The following is a 25377-nucleotide window of genomic DNA, read 5'->3' as shown; positions in this document are numbered from 1 at the left end:
ATCTCGTATCTCGGAGTTCGACTTAGGCGTTCAATCTAGAGGAATTTACAAGGATTTAAGTAGAGAGAGCTGACAGGACCGGACTGTGGAGAGCCCTCCGTGACGCAGTGGTCCACACACTCAGGAAATATAAAGCAAAACAAAACGCTCCGGTTCGAGCCCCGAGCCCGCCTCCCCTCAGATCGGGAGAAAACGCAACCGCGAACGAACACCTCCTACAGAGCAGTGGGGAAGGTCTGCGCATGCGTGAAACGACGTACAAGCACTGCTGCGGCGACCAGCGTAGGCCCAAATTATCTTGCCCAATCACGTCTGAGCATCTACACATGCGCATAACGCCCCTCCTTTCACATCCGGGAGACTCGGCGCACGTTTATGACGTATGACGCATGCGCGGCTCCTGGTGTGCATGCGTACTGCTCCCTTCCGGCCTCTGTAGCCAGGAGCGGGCAGCGGTACTGTGAGGTGCCCGGGCGGGTGGGCCGCGCCGCCGCTATGGTGTTCTACTTCACCTCCAGCGGTGAGTCTGCGGTGGGGGGTGTGTGGTTTCAGGCCTCTCCTTGCGGGTCACTGTGGGAATGGTGCGTTCCCTGCACGGCGGTGGGGCTCCTTGACCTTCTTCACTGTGGTGTTCCCCGTGGAGGCCTCAGCGTGTGGCGTTTCCTCCTCATATCGCACCGAAGTTTCCCCTCCTAAGTACTGAAATGTTTGGGTTTTTTAAACACTGAAAGGATCTTTTTTTGTGTGTGCCCCAGATCCTCTCAGCAATGTATAACTGCAGAGTGTTGTCCGTGTGTGGATTTTACTGCATCCCTATAAGTTTACAGGCTTGGGGCAAAGTGGCTGGAAGACTGTGTAGAGGAAATGGACCTGGGGGTATTGATTGATGCTCAGCTGAACATGAGCCAGCGATGTGGCCAGGAAGGCCAATGGCATCCTTGCTTGCATCAGAAAAGTGCTGCCAGCAGGAACAGGGCAGTGATTCTCCCCCTGTACTCAGCTCTGGTGAGGCTGCACCTCAAGTACTGTGTCCAGTTTTTGGCCCTTCACTGCAAGCAAGACATTGAGGCCTTGGAGCAGGTTCATAGACTGGTGAGGGGTCTGGAGCACGGGCCTTATGAGGTGTGGATGAAGGAGCTGGGATTGTTCAGTCTGGAGAAGAGGAGGCTCAGGGGAGACCTCATTGCTCTCTATAACTACCTGAAGGGAGGTTGTAGTGAGCTGGGGGTCGGCTTCTTCTCTCGTGTGACTAGTGATAGAACTAGAGGGAATGGCTTCAAGCTGCCAAACCAGGGGAGATTTAGGCTGGACGTTAGGAAATACTACTTCTCTCAAAGAGTGGTCAGGCACTGGAATGGGCTGCCCAGGGAGGTGGTGGAGTCACCGACCCTGGAGGTGTTCAAGGAATGTCTGGATTTTGTGTTGAGGGACATGGTTTAGTGAGAACTGCTGGTGACAGGTGGATGGTTGGACTGGATGATCTTGTAGGTCTTTTCCAACCTTGGGGATTCTGTGATTCTTATTCTGTGATTCTGTTTTTATAGCATTATCTGCCTCAGTTCTGGAGGTGAACTTCCTGCTAGAGAAGCTCAGGAATGCCATTTCCCTCAGGCAATGCTCAGCAGTGCTTCCAGCAGCCCTCCCATCAATCTGCTCCAAGGATCCCATTAGTAGGGCAAGAGATTGTAGCCCCAGATGTAACCTGGAGAGGCTCAGGTTAGATATGAGGAAAAAAAGCTTCTCAGAAAGAGCAGTGATGCAGTGGCACAGCTGCCCAGGGAGGTGGTGGGGTCAACATCCCTGGAGGTGTTCCAGAACCACGGCAATGTGGCACTAGGAGACATGGTTTAATGGGCAGAGGGCACAGCAGCGTTGGATGGCACTGGGAATGGCTGAGCTGCCATAGTGCATCACAGTTAAACCTGCTGATGGTGTAAACCATCTCGTGTAGTAAGTTGAAGATTTCTGATGTGTTTTAGTCATAGAAGAGGACACAGTGAGAATGCCACTGTAGCTTGTTTAAGCTGCGTTGCACTATTGTTGATGTGTACACTGAGTTTAATTGCCCACACGGCTCAGAAAGCCAACTGCACCAAAAACAGCTTGGCCAGCAGGGTCATGGAAGGGATCCTCCCCTTCTGCTTTGTGCTGTGTGACCTCAGCTGCAGTGCTGGGAGTCCTCAGTACAGGAGAGGCATGGAGTTGTTGGAGTGAATCCAGAGGAGGGCTACAAGAATGATCCCAGGGATGGAACAGCTCTCCTATTGTTGGAAATAATCCAAATAATTTTTGTCAGGACGGTATCTCTGATAAAAGCAGAATTTATTCGCGATTGCAATGGCGGGCGTCCTGCAAGTAGGAGCGCGCCTATGGACACAACATGACAGCCTTTATACCCTGTTTTCTCCCCTTTGCCTCCCCCTCCCCTGTTTCCCCAATGGCTGGGTACTCCAGGTTCACAATCTTATCAGAAGAATTTACATTTGCTATTTACTTGTTAATTTATTTGTTATCTGGTGCCAGTCAGTAATCATCCAAGATGTCTCAGTGCTCTCCTTGTCCTGTTGATATGGTGATTTTCTTTAAAGTCATCATCGTTAAACAAAGAGCACTGGGGGATGATGTCTATGAGGAGAGGCTGAGAGAGCTGGGGCTGTGCAGCATGGAGAAGAGAAGGCTGGTGGGATGGCCTGAGTGAGGCCTGTCAGTATCTAAAGTAGAGCTGTAAGAAGGAAGGAGGCAAACTCTTTGGCAGTGTCTGTTGTGGTAGGACAAGGAGAAATAATTTCAAACTAAGAGAGAGGAGATATAGCCTGGATATAAGGAAAATTGTTTTTTTTAATCTTTCAGTAAGGGTTGTGAAACACTGAAATGGGTTGCCCAGAGAGGTGGTGGATGCCTCATTCTCAAAGACACACGTGGTCAGGCTGGACAGGGCTCTGAACACCCTACTGAGCTGTAAATGCCCCATTTCATTGCAGAAGGGTTGGATGAGATGTCCTTTAAAGGTCACTTCCAGTTCAATTGATTCTATGTTTCTAAATGATACGGGCTGGAAGCATTGACCTGCTAAGGTTAAGGTAGTGCTCTCCCACTCTTTTCAGCATGGGCTTCATTTTCATGAAATCATATCTGAGCATATAATTTTATGTTTCTGTGCAGTGTCTCTGTTCATGATGATCTCTCATTCTCTGCACTCCTCTTCCTGTGTGTTCAAGGTAGATTTTTTTTTTTTTTTCAATCTTTAACTCTCACCAATACGGAAATGCAAATATATGAAATGATTCTATTTCCTGTTGCCTCATTGCCAAACGTTATGTAAATAGCAATAGGTTTCTTTTGAAAGGCATTGCAATGGCATGAAGCTGACAGTCTGCTCTCGGCAGTCCTTTGTGTTGAAGTAGGTCCTTATTGGTGAAAGCCAAATTTCAGCGCAGAAGCTAGAACTGTGACACTGGTAGACAGGTTTCAGTCACCATGGAATTGGGATTTCCCTGCTGCCATATACAATGCCAGAGCGTTTTTGAAGCAGGCTGCAGCAGGACTTCCTTGGCTGTGGCACCCTCTTACTGCAGCCTCCACCTCTCTGCTGTGCTGGCTGTCCATCCAGGTTTGCCAGAACTGAAAATGGCTTTCCTGCATTATGGAATGAACCCTGAAGAAGAGAACATCGTTGCTCAAAGTGCCCTGAAGGGATGCAGATAGGACAAAACGAGCCTGGCTGGTGTTTGGCTAGCTGCAGGCTTTCAGCTGTCTTGCAGATCTTAATCCTCTCAGCTCCCCCAGGGAGGTGAGCGTTGTGCTGCTGCTTTGGGGAAGTGAGTTTGTTTTGCTTGACCACACAGAGAGTTAACAGCAGACTGTAAACACAGCGTTGGCATTCCTGGCTCAGAGCCTGTGCTTAATTGGACAGATTGTATCTGTGTAATTGGATAATCCAAACCACATGGGTGCTGAGGGTGTTTTGCCCAACAGCTGCTCTATGTTGGATAATCTTCAGTGGAAACTGCTGGAAAGAGCCCCCAAAGATCTCTGAAGCGTGTGGGATGAGGTCTGGAGGAGCTGCAAAACAGTCGTGCAGCCCAGAGGAGGGAAGTGGGATGCATGAAACAATTTTCAGTGTAATTTCTTTTCCCAGGGCCAATGCATGGCTCAGTCCTTGCACGATTTGTCCAAAACCCTTTTGATTTATTTTCCTCTTTCTGTTCCTCAGTTGTTCCCACCGTTTACACCATTTACATGGGAAAAGACAAGTATGAAAGTAAGTATGCTGATGGGTGAGGCAGCTTGCCTGGGGTTAGGCCTGTGGGTGCCCAAGGTTATTTTGAAAGGATGTCTCTTCATTTGTTAATTTGATGTGCTTGAAACCGTGCAAATCATTCAGAGTTACTCCTCTGAAATCCACTGTGCTGCTTTTAGCTTGGATGGATGAACTTTAGATACAATGACTGGCTTCAAAACAACTGAAAACTAAACTAGCTGAAAAAATGAGCCGAGGCAGCAGCCTTTTCAGATCGTGTCTGATGACATCCTTCAAGTCGGCCTCCCCCTTCCCTGCTCCCTCTATTATTCCTCTCCCCACTGAACATTGGTGGCCCAGAGGCTCCCTGTGCCTGTCCTTCCCCTCAAGGTGAAGGTTCTGCTTCTGCTGCATCTCCTTTTTCCACATCAGGAGGCAATGTGAAGCCGTGGTGCACACCATGCAAAGTGCTTGGCTGTGTCTTTGCCTGAAAGTCTCCTTTCTAGACTGATATTAGGAGAAACAAATGTTCACATAAAACTGTCCACGTGTGACAGGAGGAGAGGAAAGGATGGAAACTGGGGATCCTCAGTCTCACTTCTCACACACACTGTGTGTTCTCAGCATACTGGTTCCTGGCATAGCTGCATGCAGCTGGGTGCACTAAACCCTCTCTGCCTCTGCTTGATCCCCCATTCTCTGGCTGATCAATAGAGGTTGATTTCTGCTCTGGTCAGATCAGCAGTCACAGCAGGCAGTGTGATTGGAGGTCCTGTGCTTTGCTCAATGCCATTTTTCTTCTTGCAGATGAAGATCTAATAAAGTATGGCTGGCCTGAAGATATCTGGTAAGTCCTACAGCTCTGTGCACACCTTCATAAAGCACACTGCCTCTCTAGGTGCTGCTGCAGTTCAAATCCCAGCCCTTGTGCTGCCACAGGCACTGCAAAGTCTGCTTTCTCCCAAACCACTGAGCAGCTTAAATGCATTCCCAAGGTGGAGATGGATTTTAGCAGCTCCAGGTGCAGATGCTCAGATGCTGTTTGGAATTCATTTTCCTACATCTCCCCTGCTTTGTCCATTGGAAGGATTTGACTCCTGGGGTGTGGTTTCTGGGGATTTGGGGAATGCAGCCAGAAGCCTCCTGAGCCACAGTGAATGCTGTGCCTACAGAATGTTATCTTCTTCCCAAGTATCTTTTCCTCTGCACGTGCTTAGTGTCACCCCTGTGTACACTGTGGATTTCTGCTGTCCTGTCCTGTACAGCAGCCATGGAGTTTAGGTCTGTGAGCAGGAGACTTCTGACTTTTTTTATTCCTCTCAACTAAAAGCTGTGTCAGCTTTCAGCACGCCCACAGGGCTGTGGTCAGGCTGGTGAAAGGAAGCACTCCATCTAGCCTGGGTTGGTTTTGGCTCACAAGATCTCATCAGAAAAGAAAAGCAAGATCAGGGGAGTTCCCACTCTTGGCAGCAGCAGTGGGTGGCATCTCTGCTGGCTGATTCAGACTCCTGCTTGTGCCTGCCCCCCTGTACTGGCAGCATGGTAGCTGACAAGCTCTGTACGTTGTCAGCAACAAACTGAGTGGTAAAAAAGATTTTGCTTTGGTTGAGTAACATGTTGGTGTAGCAGCATCATGTGTTGTGAAGTCAGGAGGGACGTGGATCTGTTGGAGTGTGTCCAGAGCAGGGCCACAACAGTTATCCAGGGGAAGGAACATCTCACCTGTGAGATGGACAGACTAAAAGAGGTGGGGCTCTCTCAGGATCTAAAGGGGGGGTCTAAGAGAAAAATATGTGGTTGTGATAAAAGCCCTCAAATGGATCTATCTTGTTTGCACACGTGCATCCTGAACGTTTTTGTAGACTTGTCCATGGAGAAGCTGCTCTATCAATAGGAAGTAATCTTTTTTCAGAACAGATGACTGCCATCTCTTACCTCCTGCTAAACATGTGATTTTTTTTTTTATTCTGTAGGTTTCATGTGGATAAGCTCTCTTCTGCACATGTGTATCTTCGGTTGCACAAGGTAAACCTGTGATGTGTCTTTACAAAAGCCCTAAATGGCATTCACCTGCATAGAATTATGCAGTCTCAGCCTGCAGTGGGCCCTGTGGATGGGACCAGCTGAATTCACATGAACACTGAAGTTCACAGGCTCTTGAAGGGTGCAGAATCATAGAATGCTCCGGGTTGGAAGGGACCTCAAGGATCATGAAGCCTCCAACCCCCTGCCACACGCAGGGCCACCAACCTCTACATTTCATAGCAGCCCAGGCTGCCCAGGGCCCCATCCAACCTGGCCCTGAACACCTCCAGGGATGGACGGGGCATCACAGCCTCTCTGGGCAGCTGTTCCAGCACCTCACCACTCTCTGTAAAGAACTTCCCCCTGACATCCAACCTAAATCTTCCTTCCTTCAACTTCACACCATTTCCCCTTGTCCTGCTGTTATCTACCCTTTCAAAGAGTTGACTCCCCTCCTGTTTGTAGGCTCCCTTTAGGTACTGAAAGGCTGCAACGTGGTCACCCCACAGCCTTCTTCAGATATCCATCTCTGTGAGGAGGCTGAATTACAGCTTCCATCACCAAATAATGGTGGAAGGAGAGGGAAGCTTCATGTGGCCCAGCAGAACAAATGGTTTCTGACCTGGCATTGAGCATGTGTCTGAGGGAGAAAACCAGAGTGCACATCACTTGTTTCTCTCCTTACAAATGCTGTGAAGGATCTAGTAAAATGTCAAGAGGAGAAGGTGTCAGGAGTGTTTGCAGGGCATCGTGTCCTGCTCCTGGCTGTGGTGTGCTCTTTTGTGTGCTCCTCAGTCCCTACAGCCCCTTCTCACTTGCACGGCTGATGCTGTGTGCTCTGTCACAGGGGCAGACAGTGGATGACATTCCTAAAGAAGTTCTGATAGACTGTGCCCACCTGGTGAAGGCTAACAGCATCCAAGGTGGGTCTGTTTCCCATTGGGGGTGGGTGCAAGGTGTTTGTTGTGGGTGTTTCTGCTCCACACGAGCATGTGTGTGAACAAACATCTGTGAAAGCTGCTGCTCTGTTCTCTGTTAATTCGGTGCCTGCTGGTCTTATGGGAAGCAGATGTCACTTACAGCTGCCGAGGCTGCTTGTTAGGCTTTCAGAAGGAGGAGTTTTAAATCTCTGAAATTCCTGTTTGTGCCTCCACGCTGCTGCCTGAGCCAGAGAGTCCTTGCAGGCTCTTCCCTCACACCACCTTGGGGCCCCCTTCCATAGCAGTTGCTCTTCTGGCAAAGACAGCCTCCATCTGGAGTTGGTTAGCACTGCTTGCAGCGCTCGTGTTACTGCAGAAATTGATGTTGTGGTGGTTTCTGTTTCACTGTAACCCTGGAAGGAGTTCTCCTTTTTCTTCTTTCTTGCCTCGTTAGTAATGCTGGTGACAAGAATAACTGTCGGAGTTTGGTTTGCACAGAAGTCTTTCAGCTGGGAGAGAATAAAAATGTTTCCATCCTTTCTCCTCTGCTCCCCAGGTTGCAAGATGAACAATGTCAACGTGGTGTACACACCATGGACCAACCTGAAGAAGACTGCAGACATGGATGTGGGGCAGATTGGGTTTCATAGGCAGAAGGATGTAAGTGTTTGCTGCAAGCCAGCAAGGGTCACCTGGTGACACGCCATCACATTTCCAGTTAGCAGCTGGATGGGTTATCTTCAGCATTTACCCTAAAGGAAGGGAATCATCTAATTCCTGAAGCTTGATAGATCCTTGGGGCATGTTTAGGCTTACCTTGCCATCAGCTGGGAATGCATGCTCGGTGTTGGCCTGTGGCAGAGTGTAGCCTGGATGGGATGCTCACAAAAAGCAGTGCGGTGTAGCTGATCGGTCTCTGCTCAACCTGAATGCTATCACGTGTCTGTTCTATTGGCTCAAATTTATCTGCACTGCAATCATCCCTGTACGAGCAGTCAGTTTGGATCAGCTTACGAACACCAATGTGATCAGATGGCTGGAAGGGCTCAGATGAGCTTGCTGTGCAGTGGAGGACTCGGGGGCATCTCTGAGACCTCCATTACTGTGATGACTTTGCTGTCTCTGCTTTGGGCAATGTTTCACCGCAGTGCTACTCTGAATTTGTTAAACCTATTATAAGGAAGAGCTGCTTAGCTTTGCTGTGGGGTCAGTCCAGCACACTGAGCTGTTCCCAGACCTGAGCTGTGTCCCCAGGTGATGTTAAGCATGAACTGTGGTTATGCAGCTTGGCTGCTGGGATAGAAAGCCCTCTAGAGATGCAGTCGTTTGACTAAAACAGGTCCATACCAGGGCAGGAAATGCAGAAAACACTGAAAACTACAGAATTAGCAACATGTGAGTTTCCCTTCTCCAAATGGTTGGTGGAGGCCTGCTGACACCTCCTCAGGAATCAGCAGAAACAGGGGTGGTTTTTTTTGGTTTGGGTTTTTTTTTCGGCTTCTTTGCTAAGGCATATGCTAAGAAAACAAATTAGACATGCTTCTGTACTCAGCAGTACTTGTGCTTGTTAGTCGTAAGCCTTTAGTGCTGTTACACAACAGGCTGAATAGGACAAGGTGGCTGTGATTTCCCTTCGCATCTGTTTTTGTGGGATTCAGCCACTTGTAAAGTAGAAATAGGGCATTTTCTTTCCATAGACAAAGTGCCAAAATAAAAGTATTTTTTTTATAAGGATCATAGTTCTTTGCACTCCAAAGGTGAAAATGCTGACAGTGGAGAAGAAGGTGAACGAGATACTGAACCGATTAGAGAAGACAAAAGTGGAACGTTTCCCAGACCTGGCTGCTGAAAAGGAGGCCCGTGACAGAGAGGAGAGGAATGAGAAGAAAGCCCAAATCCAGGAGATGAAGCGGAAGGAAAAGGAAGAGATGAAGAAGAAGAAAGAGCTGGAAGAGCTTAGGTAAGTCATAAATTGCAGTGCCAGTGTTGAGCTGCTGTGGTTTTCATCAGCGCGAGGGGAGAGTCATGGGTCAGCAATTTCTGTGTAATGGTTGGCGCCGCATTACTCAGTGCTCAGCTGACCTGCTCTTGTATAGATGTCTGCATGGCCCAATGGTTCCCTTTGTCTTTACAATAAATGCATTTCCCCCCTTTTTTTTTTCTTAAAATAAACCTGGATGTTAAACCATTGTGAAAAGAAAGGACGGTGTCTTTTGAAATCTATCCCTGACTTGGGAGAAATTGGGTGAAGCCACTTGTCTCTGTGGGATGGGAGCAATCTATTGGGTTCCAGCTTTCAGCTTTGTGTAAGTCTTGGAAAGCCACAGGCAGACTTCTTCAGCTTCCTGTTGCATCACCGTTGTTACTGAAACGTGTGATTCCTCAGTTTTCCTCCGTAGGCAATTGCATGCTCCTTTGAGCACTGAAAGAAGAACAGTGCTTTAAAATGTCATATTGACCTTTCTGTCACTCAGCTACCAAACCTGCAGCAGCATGGGGGAGCTCGTTCCTCCCTCCTGCCTGCCCCATGCAGACCTGGACGTGCCAGCTGGCCAAAGGCTTACTTTAAAGCACAAGATACTTTATTGTAGCAAGTTGTATTTATATGTGAATGATAGGGAGACTGGAATTTGAAAAACTCAAGGTCTCAACACGTGTAAAGATCATAACGAGGGCTTTGGAAAAACAAACTCAGCACCAGGAGGCATATCTGTGCTGCTGAGAAAAGGCTTTGCCTTCCTGATAAGCCTTGCTCCAGAGTTGCCCCTTCATCCCTCAGAATGAAGGATGTTCTGCCTCGTGGTGCTGTCTAGCTGGTAGCTTCTGAACAAAGCTGCAGAGGCTGTGGAGATGAGTCTGCATAGCACCTGTGCTTTCTTCAGTTGTTTTAAATAGCTAAAGAGTGTAAGATAACTAGAAACTGGACCATGGAATCATAGACTGGCCTGGGTTGCAAAGGCCCACAATGCTCATCCAGTTCCAACCCCCTGCTGTGTGCAGGGTCTCCAACTAGCAGACCAGGCTGCCCAGAGCCACATCCAGCCTGGCCTTGAATGCCTGCAGGGATGGGGCATCCACAGCCTCCCTGGCATCACCCTGAGTTCAGAAAGGAATTGGTTTTTTTGGTTCTTGATCCTATTTTATCAAAATGCCTCTCTGTGTTGGTGGTTTTTGAAAACATATCTTGTAAGATGATGTCATTTCCCTTTCAGGAGTTACTCATCGTTAATGAAGGCTGAGAATATGTCCTCCAATCAGGTGAGAGCTGAGTGATGCCCACAGAAGCTATTCAGAGGCAGCTGAAATTCAATGCAGGATTGTGACAGTCCAGCTCCGCATTGCAGTATGGTTTTAGTGGCTCCTACATGACAGTGCACGTCTCCTTTGCCCCTTCTCATTGAAGGACAATGCCACTTTCTTTGGCTTTCAGAGAAGGCCCTAATGCTTGGATGTCTACCAGGTGGAGCCTGTGCTGCTGGTGATGTGTACAGAGCCCTCCCAGTCCATTTCCACTTGAGTGAAGGAGCAGGGAGAGCTATAAGTGGGGCTCCAGGCTTGACTGTCCTTGCTTGGGAGCAGAAAGGTCATCCTGAGGGTGGCAGAGATTATTTTCACCTGCCATCTTTTTTTTTTCAAGGGAAGGAGAAAATGCACGGTGTATCTATGAAGGATGATAGTACAGGCAGGGATGAATGTAGGTTCTGAGGGGCAGAGAGGAAGCTTGAAGTGATTTGCTTACAGGGAAGTAAACAACTGGGAGGAGCACAGCAGGGAAATGAGGAGGTGGGTCACAGGAGGGCTTGGGGCTGAAGTTGAGAAGAGATCCCGACGTGCACTGGGTGCGTCTGTGCTTTGCCTGAGGTCTGGCTTGTGTACAGCTTCCCCTTGGTGAAGTCTTGGGCAAGGAGATCTTGGAGCTCGTCTCAGTGACCCTCAGTTGAAAATGTGCCTTTTGTAAACTGTTAAAAGGAGTTTGTGGTTTTCATGAGCTCCTCATTTTCCTCCTGGCCAGCGTGCACATCCCCTCTGAGAATTAAGTGTTGAAATGCGAGTGCCTCCTGACGCACTGCTAGGGAGAGGAGTGATGGAAATGCAGCAGCAGGGCTGTTCCTCCTCTCAGCTTCTGAGCCCTGCTTGGTGCCAGGCTGCTTTCCTTCTGCTGGGTCATGACATGGAATGGCCCATGAGGCTGCTCGTGAAAGCCCCATCTCTGGTTCCTCCCAAATCACAACAGATGGGCTGCAGCTTCAGGGACAGCAAAGAGCAGCGGGTGTTTCACAATGCAGAGCTTCTCTTGGTTCTGTTCCCATTCCAGAGGATTCTAAGATGTTTTTACTGGGATGGCAGGAGGCCAGAATAAATGGCAATGGTGAAATCCTGCTGAATACACCATTTCACCATTTTCCACTTTGCAATGGTCCTAATGTGTCTTTTCTTCCCACAGGATGGCAACGATTCCGATGACTTTATGTGAATAAAGTCGCTCTCCTTTCTCAATCCAAGGTGGTTTGGGATGTCTTAATGTCACCGTTGCTAAGAATGCCAAAAAATCAAACCAAATAAGTGAACTCTGACTCCATTTCTTCAGAAGCTGGTAGATTCTCCTGGTGTCCCGACCAACCCCGAGCCACGGACAACTTCTGGATGGAGAAGATCTCTATGTCTGCACATACATCTCTTTTTTTCAGGGACGTAGGTGTAAGGAAGCAAAATTGAATTCCAGTTCTACAAAGATGATGCTATTTATTCTAGGAAAGGAGTTGCTGTAGCTTTTAATTGAATGAGATTGAAAGAATTTGTGCTGTCTCATTGCTGTCCTGGCAGCTTCGTGCTTCTGAAAGAGGTGCCATTAATTTGGCATCGCTGGTGAGCCCCAAAGCCACACTGCTGACTGCGCAGCTCTTACCTCTGTGGTGGTGAAAGGCAGCAAAGCAAGGAGAATTCCCCCAAAATGTGGGGTTTCCCACTTTGACAAGCTCACAGCTGCTTTGCAGACCCACCTGGCAGTAAGTGTGGCAGTTGTTTGCCACTTGTTAACCACAGAGCTGCAGCTGGTGAAGGCTTCCAGCTGATGGTGCAACCTACGTGAGCATGTCAGTGTGTGGGCTGTGATATGTGCCTTTCAGCACAGGATGAGAACAGCCCCAGGGTGTCATTCTTTTGAATTACACTTTATTTCTGGGCTGTTTCTTGGGAACCTTCTCTGCAGAGAAAAGCTGACAAAGAAGGGTTTTATGCAGCCTGTCCTGTTCAGAGCTCTCTGTAAGGTTTTGTGGATAAGTCTGTACGAAGCTATCACGATAATTGTTGCAGCACATGTATGTATGTTATGATTAAATTCATAACAGGCTGGTAAAACGTGCTGGTGGGGTGAGGGCAGTGGGAGAGTGGAACTGTGGGTGGTGAATTTGCTTGAGGGGGTTTCTAGGGTGGGGGCTACGTATGCAGCCTTTCCCCCAGAGCTGGGCCGTGCCCCTTGGTGTTCTCCCCTCAGAACTGCTGCCTGACTTTCCCAGGCTGCTTGAGGGATGTTTTGTGTCCCTCCCAGCTCTGTTTATCTTTCCTTTCATTCCACACCAGGGTGAGAAGAAATGCTCCGCGGGCCTGCTGGCAGCAGCCAACAGAGCTCAGCTGCTCCTGGGCTGGGTCGCAGCCCCCGCTCCATCCCACATCCCATCCCGTGATGGCTGTAGGAGGCGGATGTCTCCTCCCAGACAGCTCCACGCTTTGGAAGAGTGCCTGGGCTTTGTGTTATAGGGCTATAAGAAGGTTGGTGGGGTCCCAGGGCATGGTTTTGGGATGTGCCTTCGGGTGCCTTTCAGCCTGGTTATGGCAGGAGCATCCTCCAGCTGTGTGTCTCTTCAGGACACGTCCCAGCACAGGGCTGGGTTTGATGGGAAGAGCAGAAGGGAAGAGCCCTTGGACCCACACAGAGAGGAGTTTATTGTTACTGCAACTGAAATATTAACCAGAGAATTACAGTTAATCCAAATGGACTTAATACAGCAGGGGGAGAAAAAAAAACCAAAAACACACCCTGCTACAAGTTCCAATGAATAACTGGGCTGGGCAGAGTGCGAGGAGCTGGGGGGGATGTGGGTATTTGTCCCCCACCCTTCCCTGAGCAGCCGCCCTGCTGCTGCCATCAATGGGGTCATTCACAGGATGGGGGTGTTGGCCAGAGCTCGCCAGCAGTGCTGCAGCTGCCGACTGTTGTGCTTGGCACCAATGCCTGCCAACGGCTCTGGTGTCCTTGAGAGTTTGGGTAGGAGAGTGTCCCTGTGGGCATTGCTGCCTGTAGGCTGTGTGTCACTTGTCCTCTGTGTCAGGGTGATGCCCAGATGGGGAAATGGAGGCACGGGGGTGGTCAGGGCCGTGGCTTTTTGTTGTTTGTGCCTGGGATGCTCAGGTGGGAAAAGAAGCTTTTTCCAAAAGATTTTGGGTTGCCTGTGTTAACCAGCAGCATCGTGGCTCTGTAGCTCTGCAGCTGTTAATTCTGAGATGAAAACAGGAAGCCGCCGTGCCAACAGCAATAAACGGCCCTGGGGGCTGGGACCTGCGGCCCAGGCAGGGCTGGTGGGGAGGGTGTGGGGCTCCCCGAGCTGTGGGCTATGGAGGGTGGCAGGGGTGGGGATGGAATGCGGATGGGAACAGTGATAGTAATGGTCTGGGATGGAAATGGGGGTGAGATCAGGAATGAGGATGGAAACATGGGATGATATGGGATGGAGGAAGGGATAAGGATGGGAATGGAGGTTGGAATGGGATGGGCATGGGTGTGGTATTGTGAATAGGGATGGGAAGGGAGCGGGATGGAGGTTAAGATGGGAACAGGAGTGGGGACAGAGATAGAATGAGACGGAACAGGGATGGAGATGGAGTGGGAACAGGGGTGGGCACAGGGACGGGAAGAGCTGTGGCCTGAACAAACCTCTGGAAAACAAAGTCAGAGGTGCTGCTGGCAAGGGCCTGTTTATCCCAGGAGCAGGCAGTGAAGCAGGGCTGTGTGTGCAGGTGTGCATTCTGGGGGCATGCTGCACTCCTACAGCGAGGCTGGGGAGAGCCCGAGGTGGGGCTGCATGCAGGGCTGGCTGTTTTCCCCAGCTCCGTGTTGCTCTTGGCACCAAGGCCCCAGCTCGGGTACCTGGGGCCTCCAGCTGCCCCCTCCTTGCCCTCCGCCAGGGAAAAACAACCCACACCCTGCCTACTGGCCTGGGACATGGGGACAGATTCCAGGGGCCCTGCTTTGGGGACAGGAGGGGTTCTCCATCAGAGACCATAAGTGCATGTACATCTGTGTGTCCCCTGCTTGGGGACAGCTCTGTGGGATGCTCCCATCTCACTCCACCATCTGTACCACGCCAATGCCCCCAGTTTGGATCTGGGCTCCTCCCCAGCCCTCCTGAACCCCCCAAACCCCATGTCCCAAAGGCAGGAACCACTTGTCCCCATACAAATTTATTGTGCCAGGATTACATTGCTGGTGCAGCCAGGGAAGGAGGGGTGAAGGTGGCTGGAAGTAGGGCACAAACCAGCTGTGCCCCAGCCCATACAGGTCCTCGTCCTGCGGGGACCCCAAGCCCCAGGACTCTGCAGCCCACTCAAGAGCCAGGGACCAGCCCCGTGCACCCCAAAAAGCATCATGCTGGGGATATCTGGACCTCCTAGGGTCCTTCCTGCCCTGTCCCCAGGGGCTGGCAGCGGGAGCAGGGGATGCTCTCAGAGCTGGAAGGAGTTCCTCCATCCCAGTGCCATTAGCATGGCTCCAAGGTTTGTATCATGGGCCAGGAGGACCGGGGGGACCTGGCGGTCCTGGGGGGCCTCTCAAGCCGGGGTCTCCTTTGGGACCCGTGGGGCCAATCTGTCCCACAGCCCCGGGGTTCCCGGGGAGCCCCAGTTTTCCTTGAGGACCAGGGGGTCCTGTTGGTCCTGGCCCCCCCTCTGGCCCTGGGGGACCCACATCTCCCTTGGGTCCCATCTGTCCCCTGGATCCAGACTGCCCAAAGCTGCCCTTAGCGCCCTTGAGGCCAGGAAAACCCTTTGCACCCAGGGGACCCCTTTCCCCCTGGGGACCGGGGGGACCAGGAGGTCCAGGGGAGCCAGGAGGGCCTGGAGAGCCCAGGCTGCCCACGTCGCCCTTCTCTCCTTTGCTTCCTGCGGGACCCTTGATGCCAACATCACCCTTGAGGCCGCGGGGACCTGGGAGGCCTGGCACACCTGCAGGAGGAAGAGGGAGGAATGAGTGTGATGCATGGGGTGTGGCTGTAACAGAGGGCCTGAGGACACTACCAGTGCTTCTTCCTGGAGTTACACTTTTGGAGCCAAAGGCAACAAGGGGCAGCGCTCAAAAGGGCTGAATTTGGTGCTCTTGGCACTTGGTGGGACGCCCTGGACAGGACTGGGAACAGTGGGTCCCTGCCACCATGCCTGAGAATGCAGGTGGATGGATGTCCCCAGGCCACTGAAGTTCCCATGGGAAGCTTTAGGCATCCTTGTCCTGGTCTGTCTGTGCCCTCCCCACCAGGACCAGCAGTGGGGTCACCTGCACCAAGGGGAAAGCTGCAGAGTGCTGAATCATAGGAATGTGGCACTTAGGGACATGGTTTGGTTTAGCGGACATGGTGGGGATGCGTTGGAGTTGGACTTGGGGATCTTAGAGATCTCCAGCTGGAATGATTGCATGATTAGCACTGGAACAGGCTGCCCAGGGAGGTGGTGGAGTCTCCTTCTCTGGAGATGTTCAAGACCTGCCTGGATGCCGACCTGTGCGACCTGCTGTAGGGAACCTGCTTTGGCAGGGGGGTTGGACTCGTTGAGCTCTGGAGGTCCCTTCCAACCCCTACAATTCTGTGATTCTGTGATTCTATGAGTGAGCATGGTGGTGATGGTTAACAGCTGGGCTTGATGATCCTGGAAGCGTTTTCCAACCTTCATGACTCCATGATTCCAAGACTCAGCCTCCAAACCTGTTTTCCCCCGTCAGGCACAGCCCCCAAACCCAACAGACCCAACCCCAACCCACGCAGAGATGCTCCTCACCTCGTAAGATGGTGATGTTCTTCAGCATCGCTCCATGCCGGACATCCACCACCTTCATCTCCTCCATCACCATGGACAGGTTGCGGATGTCGAAGTCAAGCCGGGCGCTGAGCAATCCAAAGCGCTCCCGCAGAAGGTCCGTGGTGCCCTGGACCAGGCTGAGGGACTTGTTCAGGTAGTAGAGCTCCTCAGCGTGGGCATGGAAACCCAAGGTGCAGGAGAGACGCACGTCATCCAGGTAGCGCAGCATGCTGTGCACGTGGCTGTCGGTGGCGTTGATGTTGGTGAAGATGGTGCCGATCTCGATCTCATGCGAGGCCATGCGGCCTTCCAGCGTCTCGAAGCGCTCAGCCGTGCGGTTCTGCGCATACTTGGCGTGGTAGCGCAGGTCGTTCATGTTCTCCTCGTGGTCATCCAGGAAGGAGGAGATGTTGTCCAGCTGCAGCTGCAGCCCCATCACCTGCAGCACCAGGTCGTGCATGCCCTCGGCGTTCTGGCCCACCTGCCGGGCTGCAGCACCCACGCCAGCCTGGATGCTCCTGACCAGCTCACCCGTCTCGGTGGAGGTGGCCCGCAGTCCTGCAAAGAGCCGCGTGTAGTTCTGCCACTCGGTGACCATCTTCTGCAGCGTCAACGTCTCCTCGTCCGTCTTCCTCTGGATGAGTTGGATCCAGTCCGAGGTTTGCCCCAAGGTGAAGTTGAGCTGCTGCATGGCGGCACGCACGTCAAAGCGCTCCTGTTCCAAGCCCTTGAGTGAGCCATCAAGCTGGGAGGTGATGGCCCGCCAGCCCCCCAGCTGGGTCACCAGTTGCCCCACGCTCTCGTTCAGCCGTCGGGTGGAGGAGGAGCAGTCGGCCACCTCACTGCTGATCTCGTTGCTGCTGGATGAGAGCGTGTCGTGGGTGCGGGAGGTGCGGTCGAGGAGGACCTCCTGAACCAAGAGCATCTTCTGGATCTCCTCCAGCTCACCCTGCAGCTTGCCGAGCTCCTGGCCCAGCTGCCCTGTCTCCAGGCAGAGGGAGCAATTGCCTGAGCTCTTCTCATCTGAAGGGAGGGCAAAGGGGTCCAGCACTGCATTGCCAACCATGGAACATCATAGCTCACCCCACTCCCCATCCCCACACCACCAACCATGGGAACCACACCAACACCCAACCCATGCTCCCTCCCTGCATCGCCAACCATGGGAACAACCCCATAACCCACCCCATACTCTGTCGCCAGACAGCCAAACATGGGAGCCACTCCACAGCCCATGCACCATCCCCAAAAACCCCAGTGATGGACACTGCAGCCCCGTGGCTGAGGAGAAGCCGTGCAGACTCACCTAACTCCTGGAGGTCCTCCTGGATGGACAAGATCTTCTCCTCATAGTACATCTGGGCCGAGCTGATGTCTCCAGAGATGGAGTTGACTTTCTTGAAGACTGTGGAGGGGAAGTGGGCAGTGAGGGGACAGCACAGCCATCACCATTCATACCAAAGGGCTTTGGGAATCCCACAATGTCTCCAAAGGCTTTCTGATCCTCATTGGTGTCAGTGGAACCCCCAGAGCCATACAGCACCTGCAGGACACCCCCCAACCCCCCCACATTCCCATAGATGGGGTCCCTTCACTTTGTCTCTTTGGGAGCTTGGGATTTGGGGCTGCTTCAGCCCCTCTCCATGGAGCCCAACTATTCCCCATGAAAGGAAGAAGAGAGGGAAGGAGCCAGCCCCCAGCCCTGCCTGTGCTCACCCAGGGCAGCCAGCACGGTCACGGCCACGATGAGCAGCACGGAGAAGACGTAGAGGACTTTGACAGCTGTCTGCAGGGACAAGTTCTTCTGGCACTGGCTGCAGCCACCTCGTGCCCTGCCTGAGCAGGAGAGGGATGGATCAGGGTTGTGCCACAGGATGGATTAGGGAGGGAAGAGGGATGGATCAGGGATAGATCAGAGGTGGATCAGGGATGGATCAGGGATGGACAAGGGGATGCATCAGCCTTTGCCCCTGCCTACCCCATGGATAAGGTGGCCTCTCTCCTTACCGTTTGGTCGGTAACAGAAGGATGGCATCTCCTCCTCCTCTCCTCCCACCAGGTCCTCTGCTGAAAGGCAATACGAGGAGCAGGTTGGTGCCACCAGAGCCCCAGCAGGGCTGAGGGGAGAGCCCAGCTGCAGTGACATCTTCCTGAGTGAAAATCCCTTCCAAGGATTCACCAAACTCTTGCACAGGGCGCGGAGTAGATCCAAGCCCCAAAAGGAGAGAGGTGGCTCCCCAAAAGGTGCTGCAGTCCAATGTCATCACGGCTCTGGGGATCTCACCCAAAGCCTGGTGGCTGCTTTGGTTCTGCAGGGCTTGTCCAGAACCTCTGAGCCTGCTTCATTACCAAAAATATCATTTCTGAGCTGTCCCATCCCTGTATTTCTCCTGGAAAGCATAAAAGTGGGTACAGGGCCATCCCCCAACCTGAAGGACTTTGCCACATCCCAATGGGCAGCTGGTCCACAACACGGACAGCAGTGAGCCCAGGACCCCCCTTCTCCAAGCACTCTGCATGCATGGCAAGCACCACAGATCCCCCGTGTCTTGCCGATACCCATCTGAGGACTGCACACGATCAACTCCACATCCTCCCCCCTGCCCAAGCCCCCCAACCTGCCCCGCAGCCAGCTCTCAGTGCTGAGGTTCCTGCACCTAGGGTGCCGATAGGGGCCGCATCCCATGGCGGAGTGCCGCAACTCCAGCATCCCCCGCTTATAAACCCTGCCTCCCCCACGGAAACCCAGGGCGGTGGTGCTGGGGGGGCCTCCCTCTGCCTTCTGCGTCTCTCTCCTGCCTAATGTTGTCCCGTGTTTGCTTTTCTGCCCAGCGCTGGGCTGCGAGGAGGACGTCTGCCCTTTCCCCACCCCCCTCCCCCAACCACCGCGCCATGGGTGTCTTCAGAGGTGGGACAACACCTCAGAGGGCTTTGGGATCACTTCCTATCACTGCGGATGGCAGCGTGGACCCCCTACTCGGGCACTACTGTGCCACCAGCCCCGCTCCTTACCTCACATCTCCCCATGACTCCGTCTCTCACTCACCTCTCATCGCCCCGAACAGCCCGGATGAGAGCAGGGACGCAGTGGGGGCCTCACCGCCCCGATCCCTGCAGCCGTCCCTTCACGTCCCCTCCTGCCGTGCTGCCGAGCATGGCCGGGGCACCCCGCTGCCCTTCCTTGTCCCGATCAAAAGCCTTTGGGATCTTTCAGAAGCAACCCCATTGGCTGGGGGGCACCCCCAGGGCCAGCCGCTCACCCATGGCCTCTGCGGGATGGGGTGCGGGGAGCGCAGCCGCGCTTGGCTGCCGTCCACCCAAGCGTGAGGCGCCGGGATATGAGCTGGAGAAGAAAGGCTGCTCTCGCGCCTGCCTCCTTCCCTCCGGCCCTAATGACTACCAAATGTCCCACGGAACGCCGCTGTGCCGGCCAAGGGGAGGGGTGGGGTGGGGAGGAGGTTGGAGAACTCTGGGGAGGTGGATGGGGATGCGTGCTGGGGGCTGTGCCCGGTGGTAGTGGGGGATTTGGGATCTGGGAATGGGGTCTTTGGACTGGGAATGGGGTCCTGGTGTATGGGGGATGGGGTCCTGGTCTGGTGATGGGATCCTCATTACGGCCATGGGGAGATGGTGTCTGGGGTTTGTTATTTATGGTTTGGGGGTGGGATTTGTCTCGTCCCTTACAGGGTCTTAGTCTGGGGATGTGATTCTGGTGCATGGGATCGGGCTGAAGGGTTTGGAATCGGGGCCTGGTCAAGGCCACAGGGAGATGAGGTTTGGGGTCTGGGGTGCTGGGCAGGGCACACACATTCGGATCAGGGGCACGAGTTGCTATGCTCCGGGTTCTGGGGTCCTGCTTTGAGCTCATGGTTCTAGCTGGGGCTGCGGGTGCTGTGGTTTGGTGCTGTGGTCCTGGCTCAGAGACGTGGGGTGGGGGTACCACATGGGTTGGGTACATTTGGGATGCCTCATCCCCACAGTGCTGGGAACCACTGAGACACCACCAGCGGCTTTGGAAGGAGGGAACAAAAAGGATGGTGGGAGGAGAAATCCCAGCACCAGGGGGGAGTGTGAGGGGCTTAAAAGACCCTGCTTAGAGTGCATGCTTTCTGCAGGGCTGCTGCTGCCCTCTGGCGAGACCCTGCTGGAAGACCACCAGGCTCCTTGCACGGCCAACTTCCTTCTCCCATGGCTGCCAACCTTCCTGAAGAGCCACCTTCCTCCTCACGTGGCCACCATCATCCATGCATGGCCACCATCCTCCCAGCACGGCCACAGGTGGGACATGGAGGCCACCAACACCTGCCCTCCTCCTGATTCTGGAATGGCTTCTGGATGCTCCCATCCCATTTTTGGGGGTCTTAGCTCTCCTCCTAGAGCCCCTCCAACATTTTCAAGTCTCTCTGCTGTTTCCTTACCTCCGAGGTCAGGGGAGGAGGGAACAGGTGAGCGCACCAAGCCTCACCACTACCACTTCCTAAAGGCCATGAGCCCCATAAGGTGCTGTGGGGATGTCCTCTGCCCAGCACTGAGCTCAGTCACAGGAGGTGGTTCTGGGGGCACACACCATTGCCATCCTATGGCTGGAGGGGAAAGATGCCCAGTCCTTTCACTGGGACCCCCTCTGGCTCTGCCCCCAGTGATGCTCACCACCCTCTGCCCGATACACAAACACACAGTGGATGCATGGGGGTCCTTGCAGCACACACTCGTGGGACAGAGAGCACGAATGCACAGATGTGATTTAGAAAAGATTTTAATACGAAAATACAAGATAGGGCTGACTACAGCGACTGGCCCGGGTTAAAAAAAATACAAGACAGAACAAGTAGCAGCTTCTGGTCCCATTTCACACCAATCCCTTCCTGCTCCTCTCCCTCTCCCATGCCCTGTCCATTGGTGACTGTGCAGGCTGGATTCCCAGCACTGCCTCCCTCATTGGACAGGATGAGGTCGGTGGCCCTGTGCATTTGGTGGATTCCTCCCTTTCTTCCATGGTAAGGCATTGGAATAGAGAGGTGATGGGGTCACTGTCCCTGGAGGCAGTCAAGAAATGTGGAGATGCGGCACTTGTGGACATGGTGGAGATGGAGTTGGACCTGGTGATTTTTGAGGTGTTCTCCTAACTTCATGATTCTGGGATTTTGTAGGAAAGGAATGGGGTGGCTGAACCTTCAGAACCTATGGGTTTCAAGTAGTGGATATCAATGGCACGGGACGTGGTGATGGGCCCATGTTTGGACTTGGTGATTTTGGAGGGTTTTTCTGACCATCATGATTCTGTGACTCCATATGAAAGGAATGAGGTGGCCAACAGATCCTACAGACTAGGGCAGGGACATGTATGGATATTAACTGCGCTTCTTAAGCTTGGAGAAGAGAAGGCTCCATGCAGACCTCATTGTGGCCTTCCAATACTTGAAGGGAGTGTAGAAACAGGAGGGGGAACGGCTGTTTGTGAGGGTGGATGGTGATAGGACAAGGGGGAATGGTTTTAAACTCAGACAGGGGGGATGTTCAGCTTAGATCTTAGGAGGAAGTTTTTCCCCCAGAGGGTGGTGAGGCACTGGCACAGGTTGCCCAAGGAGGCTGTGGATGCCCCATCCCTGCAGGCATTCAAGGCCAGGCTGGATGTGGCTCTGGGCAGCCTGGGCTGCTGGTTGGTGACCCTGCACACAGCAGGGGCTGGAACTGGATGAGCATTGTGCTCCTTTGCAACCCAGGCCATTCTGTGATTCTATGATTCTGTGATATCAATGGCACGGGACATGGTTATTGGGCACAGTGGGGATGGGTTGTGGTTGGTCTTGGAGATCTTAGAGGTCTTCTGCAACCTTAATGATTCTACGATTCTGTATCAGTGGCACAGGTTGATGGAGCCTCCAACCTCTACTGGTTCAGGCAAAGGACACAGGTCTGGATATCAGTGGCATGGAACATGGTTAGTGGGCATGGTGGTGACAGGTTGGGTTGGACTTGGTGATCTTAGAGGTATTCTCCAACCTGAATGGTTCTCTGATACTACAAGAGCAGTAGTACCATCCTGCAGCCCCTGAGCCCTACTCAGCATCACAGTCTACACTCTGCATGACCTCCTCCACCCTCTGCCTATACTCAGCCCTGTCCTCCCGCAGCCGTGCCAGCCAGGGCAGGAGGGGCTCAGCGGGGCCAGGCGCTGCCTCTTCCTCATTGGGGCTGATCCTGAGGACCAGCGGGTGATGGAAGCAGAGCTGGTAGGGGCCAAGCACCTCGCTGCGCACACACGTGGCCCTAAGGGCGGCCATGATGAGCGACAAGCTGTCTGCCCAGTGTTTGCCCGCGCTCTGGGCCAGCCGCTGCAGGCTGGTGGTGATGGCTGCCACCCAGCTGGGTGCTGGGTATTGCACATCCACATCCATCTGCAGCCCCATCTGCACCGCTTCCTGCAGGAAATACTCACGGTGCCCCATGCTGACACAGCACGGCGTCCCCAGCCGGTGTTCCACGTGCGCTTGCAGCAGCTCGACCACCTCCTCCACGTTGCCTTTCTTCATCGGGAAGGCGTCCACCCACCTCGAGAACTTATCCAGCAGCACCAGTAGGGAGGAATAGCCCTTCGAGGAGGTGGGCAGGCCCTTGATGTGGGCCAGCTGCAGCCGCGACCACGGCCCCTCCATGCGCTGGGGCTGCGGGGAGCTACTGGTGCAGCTGCAGCGCTGCACCCACTGGGCCACCTGCTCACGGTCCCCTTCCCAGCGTGCCACCTGCCATACCCTGTTCAGCATTTTCCTCACCCCCACGTGCCCCATATGGCTGAGGGCGACGATCTCCTGCCTCTCATGCTTGGACGGCTCCCACACCCACTGGCCATGAGCGGACAACACCCACACTTGGATGTTCTGCACTCTCTCCACCACCTTCCGGTTCCACTTCAGCTCCTCCCCATCCCCGCTGTGCCCAACATGCAGCACCCCCGGGTTGGCACGCACCCATTGCAAGATGCTCTGCCACGACTGCTCATTGCCCACCTCCATGACCTCACTGTCCACATTCTGCAGCCCTTGCACCACACTCTGGGCTTTGGCATAGATGTACAAGGGCTTGGAGCTCCTGTGCTCCTGCAGCAGCACCCTGATGGCCTCCAGCTCCACGCCCGCCGGTGAGCCATGCTGCATCAACCCCAGCAGCCAGCGCTCCTCCAGGTTGGTGGCAGCAAAGCCTAAGGCTGCCGTACAGGCCCAGCTCCCCGCTGTGAACCAAACATCTCTGCGGGGCACACTGGATGGTATCTGTTGTAGGCGAGGTGCGGAGCGCACCGGTGTACCTGAGGGCTGTGGGGCTGCGGGGATATTTTCCCCCCCGTTGACCAGCAGCAAATTCCACTGCTTCTTGCAGGGGGTCGGCCAGCAGAAGGTCTTGGTGTCACCCCAAAGGAGGTACTTCCAAGGGGAACGGGGCATTTGGATGACGATCGGAGCTGGCCCTATGAGATCCTGGAACACGTGCACTGCTCTGACCACCGCAATGCAGTGCTTCTCCTCGGGCGAATAGAACACCTGGTGCTTCTTCAGCACGTCGGACTTGAACCAGGTGGGGACCATCTGCCCCTTCTCATTCTCCTGCAGGAGAGCAGCCCCCGTGGTCTCTTTGCTCACCGTCGGCCTGATGATGAATGGCTGCGACCGATCGACGAAGCGCAATGCCGGCGCCGTCAGGAGGGCCTGTATCAGCCTCCGCAGCGCCTGCTGCTGCTCCCAGCCCCATTGCCACTTCTCTTTCAGCAGCCGCTGCAGAGGCAGCTCCAGCTCTGCATAGTCCTCCACATGGTGCTGATGATAGCCTAGTGTCTTCAGCAGCGAGTGGAGGCCGCTTGGATCCGATGGGGATGGGACATTCGCAATGTACTCCCGTTTGCTTGCCTGCAGCTCCCGGCCGCGTGCCGACAGCTTCATCCCCAGGTAGTCCACCTCGGGGCGCAACAGCTGTGCCTTCCGCAGCTTAACTTTAAAACCAGTGGCCTGGATCAGCCGCAGAACCCTCCTTGTGCGGGCTGTGGTCTCCTCACTGGTTCTGCCAGCGATGACCATATCATCTATGAAAGAATACACCCAGCCTTTGTCCTCTGGGGGCAGCTGGGCCAGCATGCGGACCACGCGGCGGTGCACGATGCTGTTGGTGAGGTAGAAGCCTGGCGGCAGGCGGGTGAACAGATACTGCTGCCCTCGGAAGGTGAAGGCGAACCTGAGCCTGGAGGTGGCCGTCAGCGGGATGGCAAAGGAGCAGCAGGACAGATCGAGGGTGGAGAAATAGCGGCTGCGAGGGCTGAGCACCAGCGCCACGTCCTCCTTGCGCAGGGACTCCGTCGGCTGCCGGGAGATGACTCTGTGGATGGCTTTGAAGTTGAGTGTCAGCCGCATCTCCCCATTTTTCTTGGAGAATAGGTACAGATGACTGTTGTAGGGCGAACTGCCCGGCACCACGATGCCCTCCTTCAGCATCTGCTGCAACAGCAAGGCCACCGTTCTGTCCAAGTCTGGCCGGAGTGATTTCTCTTTTTGGCACAGCACTTGATCCCAGGTCACATCCTCCTCCTCGGCCACCATCCCACAGTCCAAGTCGTACCTCGCCCACACGTCTGGGAACTCCTTTACCCATGGGTTCTTGTGCTCATCCTGGAGCTCCATCGTTTCATGGTACCCTTCCATCCATGGCTGGATGCTCCTGTTTCGGAACTCCATGACTCCACAGATGTGCACTGGGAGCTCAGAAGCTGACAGAAAGAGACTAAATGCCTCTGGATCTGCACCTCAAAGGAGGAGGGTGAAAAAAGGGGAGGGTGAGGAAGGTGGTGTTTCTGCCCACAGAGCAGTGAGCTCACCCGCCTCCTTCCGCAGCTGGTTCTGAGGTCTGTGGGAGAAGAGTAGAGCTGCTATGAGAGCAGAACTGATAGCAAAACCCTCCCCCGCAGTAACCTTGAGCACAGAGCACACAGAAATAGGAATATGAAACGCAGCTGCTGCACCCCCATGCATAGCATCCCATGCATGGCCCCGCACCCCTTTGAACTCCTGTCCACCCCTATTCAACCCTATGGACAAGTATCCCATATGCAGCCCTGCACTCCAATGCACCCAATGCACAAGTGACACGGTC

General features: G+C 53.7%; 3 protein-coding genes across 9 annotated transcripts in view; 1 reads left to right on the top strand and 2 right to left on the bottom strand.

Annotated features, from left to right (window-relative positions):
• The window catches only part of LOC128084794 (uncharacterized), a 240064-nt gene that overhangs the window by 213219 nt on the left and 1468 nt on the right, over positions 1-25377 (bottom strand). The window contains exon 2 of one of the 2 annotated variants that reach the window (XR_008208681.1): positions 21746-25131. Coding sequence is in view for 1 of the 2 variants with exons in the window: in XM_052691337.1 (XP_052547297.1) it covers positions 22305-24962 (2658 nt within the window). In the remaining variant the exon portion in view is untranslated. Of the gene's footprint in view, positions 1-20983; positions 25132-25377 lie in introns of those variants that run through there. The other variant, XM_052691337.1, reaches the window with a different exon arrangement.
• CCDC25 (coiled-coil domain containing 25) lies at positions 394-12543 on the top strand. Of its 3 annotated transcripts, none has more exons than XM_052693515.1 (9): positions 394-520; positions 4214-4261; positions 5048-5087; positions 6214-6265; positions 7113-7188; positions 7742-7845; positions 8943-9145; positions 10398-10443; positions 11630-12543. In XM_052693515.1, exons 1-9 carry the CDS (start codon positions 496-498, stop codon positions 11657-11659), a joined length of 624 nt encoding a protein of 207 aa, XP_052549475.1. In that variant the 5' UTR covers positions 394-495; the 3' UTR covers positions 11660-12543. The 3 variants fall into 3 exon arrangements, with proteins under 3 accessions (XP_052549475.1, XP_052549484.1, XP_052549494.1); XM_052693534.1 differs by lacking the exon at positions 394-520 and adding an exon at positions 3186-3218; XM_052693524.1 differs by lacking the exons at positions 10398-10443; positions 11630-12543 and having other exon boundaries at positions 8918-9106.
• On the bottom strand, positions 14394-19654 carry SCARA3 (scavenger receptor class A member 3). Of its 4 annotated transcripts, none has more exons than XM_052692345.1 (6): positions 19292-19654; positions 18253-18312; positions 17962-18081; positions 17552-17650; positions 16225-17268; positions 14394-15402 (listed from the first exon to the last, which is right to left on the bottom strand). In XM_052692345.1, exons 1-6 carry the CDS (start codon positions 19296-19298, stop codon positions 14963-14965), a joined length of 1770 nt encoding a protein of 589 aa, XP_052548305.1. In that variant the 5' UTR covers positions 19299-19654; the 3' UTR covers positions 14394-14962. The 4 variants fall into 4 exon arrangements, with proteins under 4 accessions (XP_052548305.1, XP_052548314.1, XP_052548329.1 ...); XM_052692354.1 differs by having other exon boundaries at positions 18253-18309; XM_052692369.1 differs by lacking the exon at positions 19292-19654 and adding an exon at positions 18868-18970.

This window comes from Tympanuchus pallidicinctus, unplaced genomic scaffold, assembly GCF_026119805.1.
Source record: "Tympanuchus pallidicinctus isolate F22 unplaced genomic scaffold, pur_lepc_1.0 scaffold1, whole genome shotgun sequence".
Classification (NCBI taxonomy): Eukaryota; Metazoa; Chordata; class Aves; order Galliformes; family Phasianidae; genus Tympanuchus; species Tympanuchus pallidicinctus.
This window is presented reverse-complemented; position numbering and strand designations above follow the sequence as displayed.

Bases quoted from the DNA above. Each gene is read 5' to 3' on its own strand.
- CCDC25 (XM_052693515.1), top strand. From the start codon at position 496: ATGGTGTTCTACTTCACCTCCAGCG. The intron at 4,262-5,047 runs GTAAGTATGCTG...TTCTTCTTGCAG, and splicing joins GGGAAAAGACAAGTATGAAA to ATGAAGATCTAATAAAGTAT. The intron at 7,189-7,741 runs GTGGGTCTGTTT...TCTGCTCCCCAG, and splicing joins GAAGGCTAACAGCATCCAAG to GTTGCAAGATGAACAATGTC.
- SCARA3 (XM_052692369.1), bottom strand. From the start codon at position 18,955: ATGCTGGAGTTGCGGCACTCCGCCATGGGATGCGGCCCCTATCGGCAC. The intron at 18,313-18,867 runs GCAGGTTGGGGG...ATTGCCTTTCAG, and splicing joins CACTGAGAGCTGGCTGCGGG to CAGAGGACCTGGTGGGAGGA. The intron at 17,651-17,961 runs GTGAGCACAGGC...TCCCCTCCACAG, and splicing joins GACCGTGCTGGCTGCCCTGG to TCTTCAAGAAAGTCAACTCC.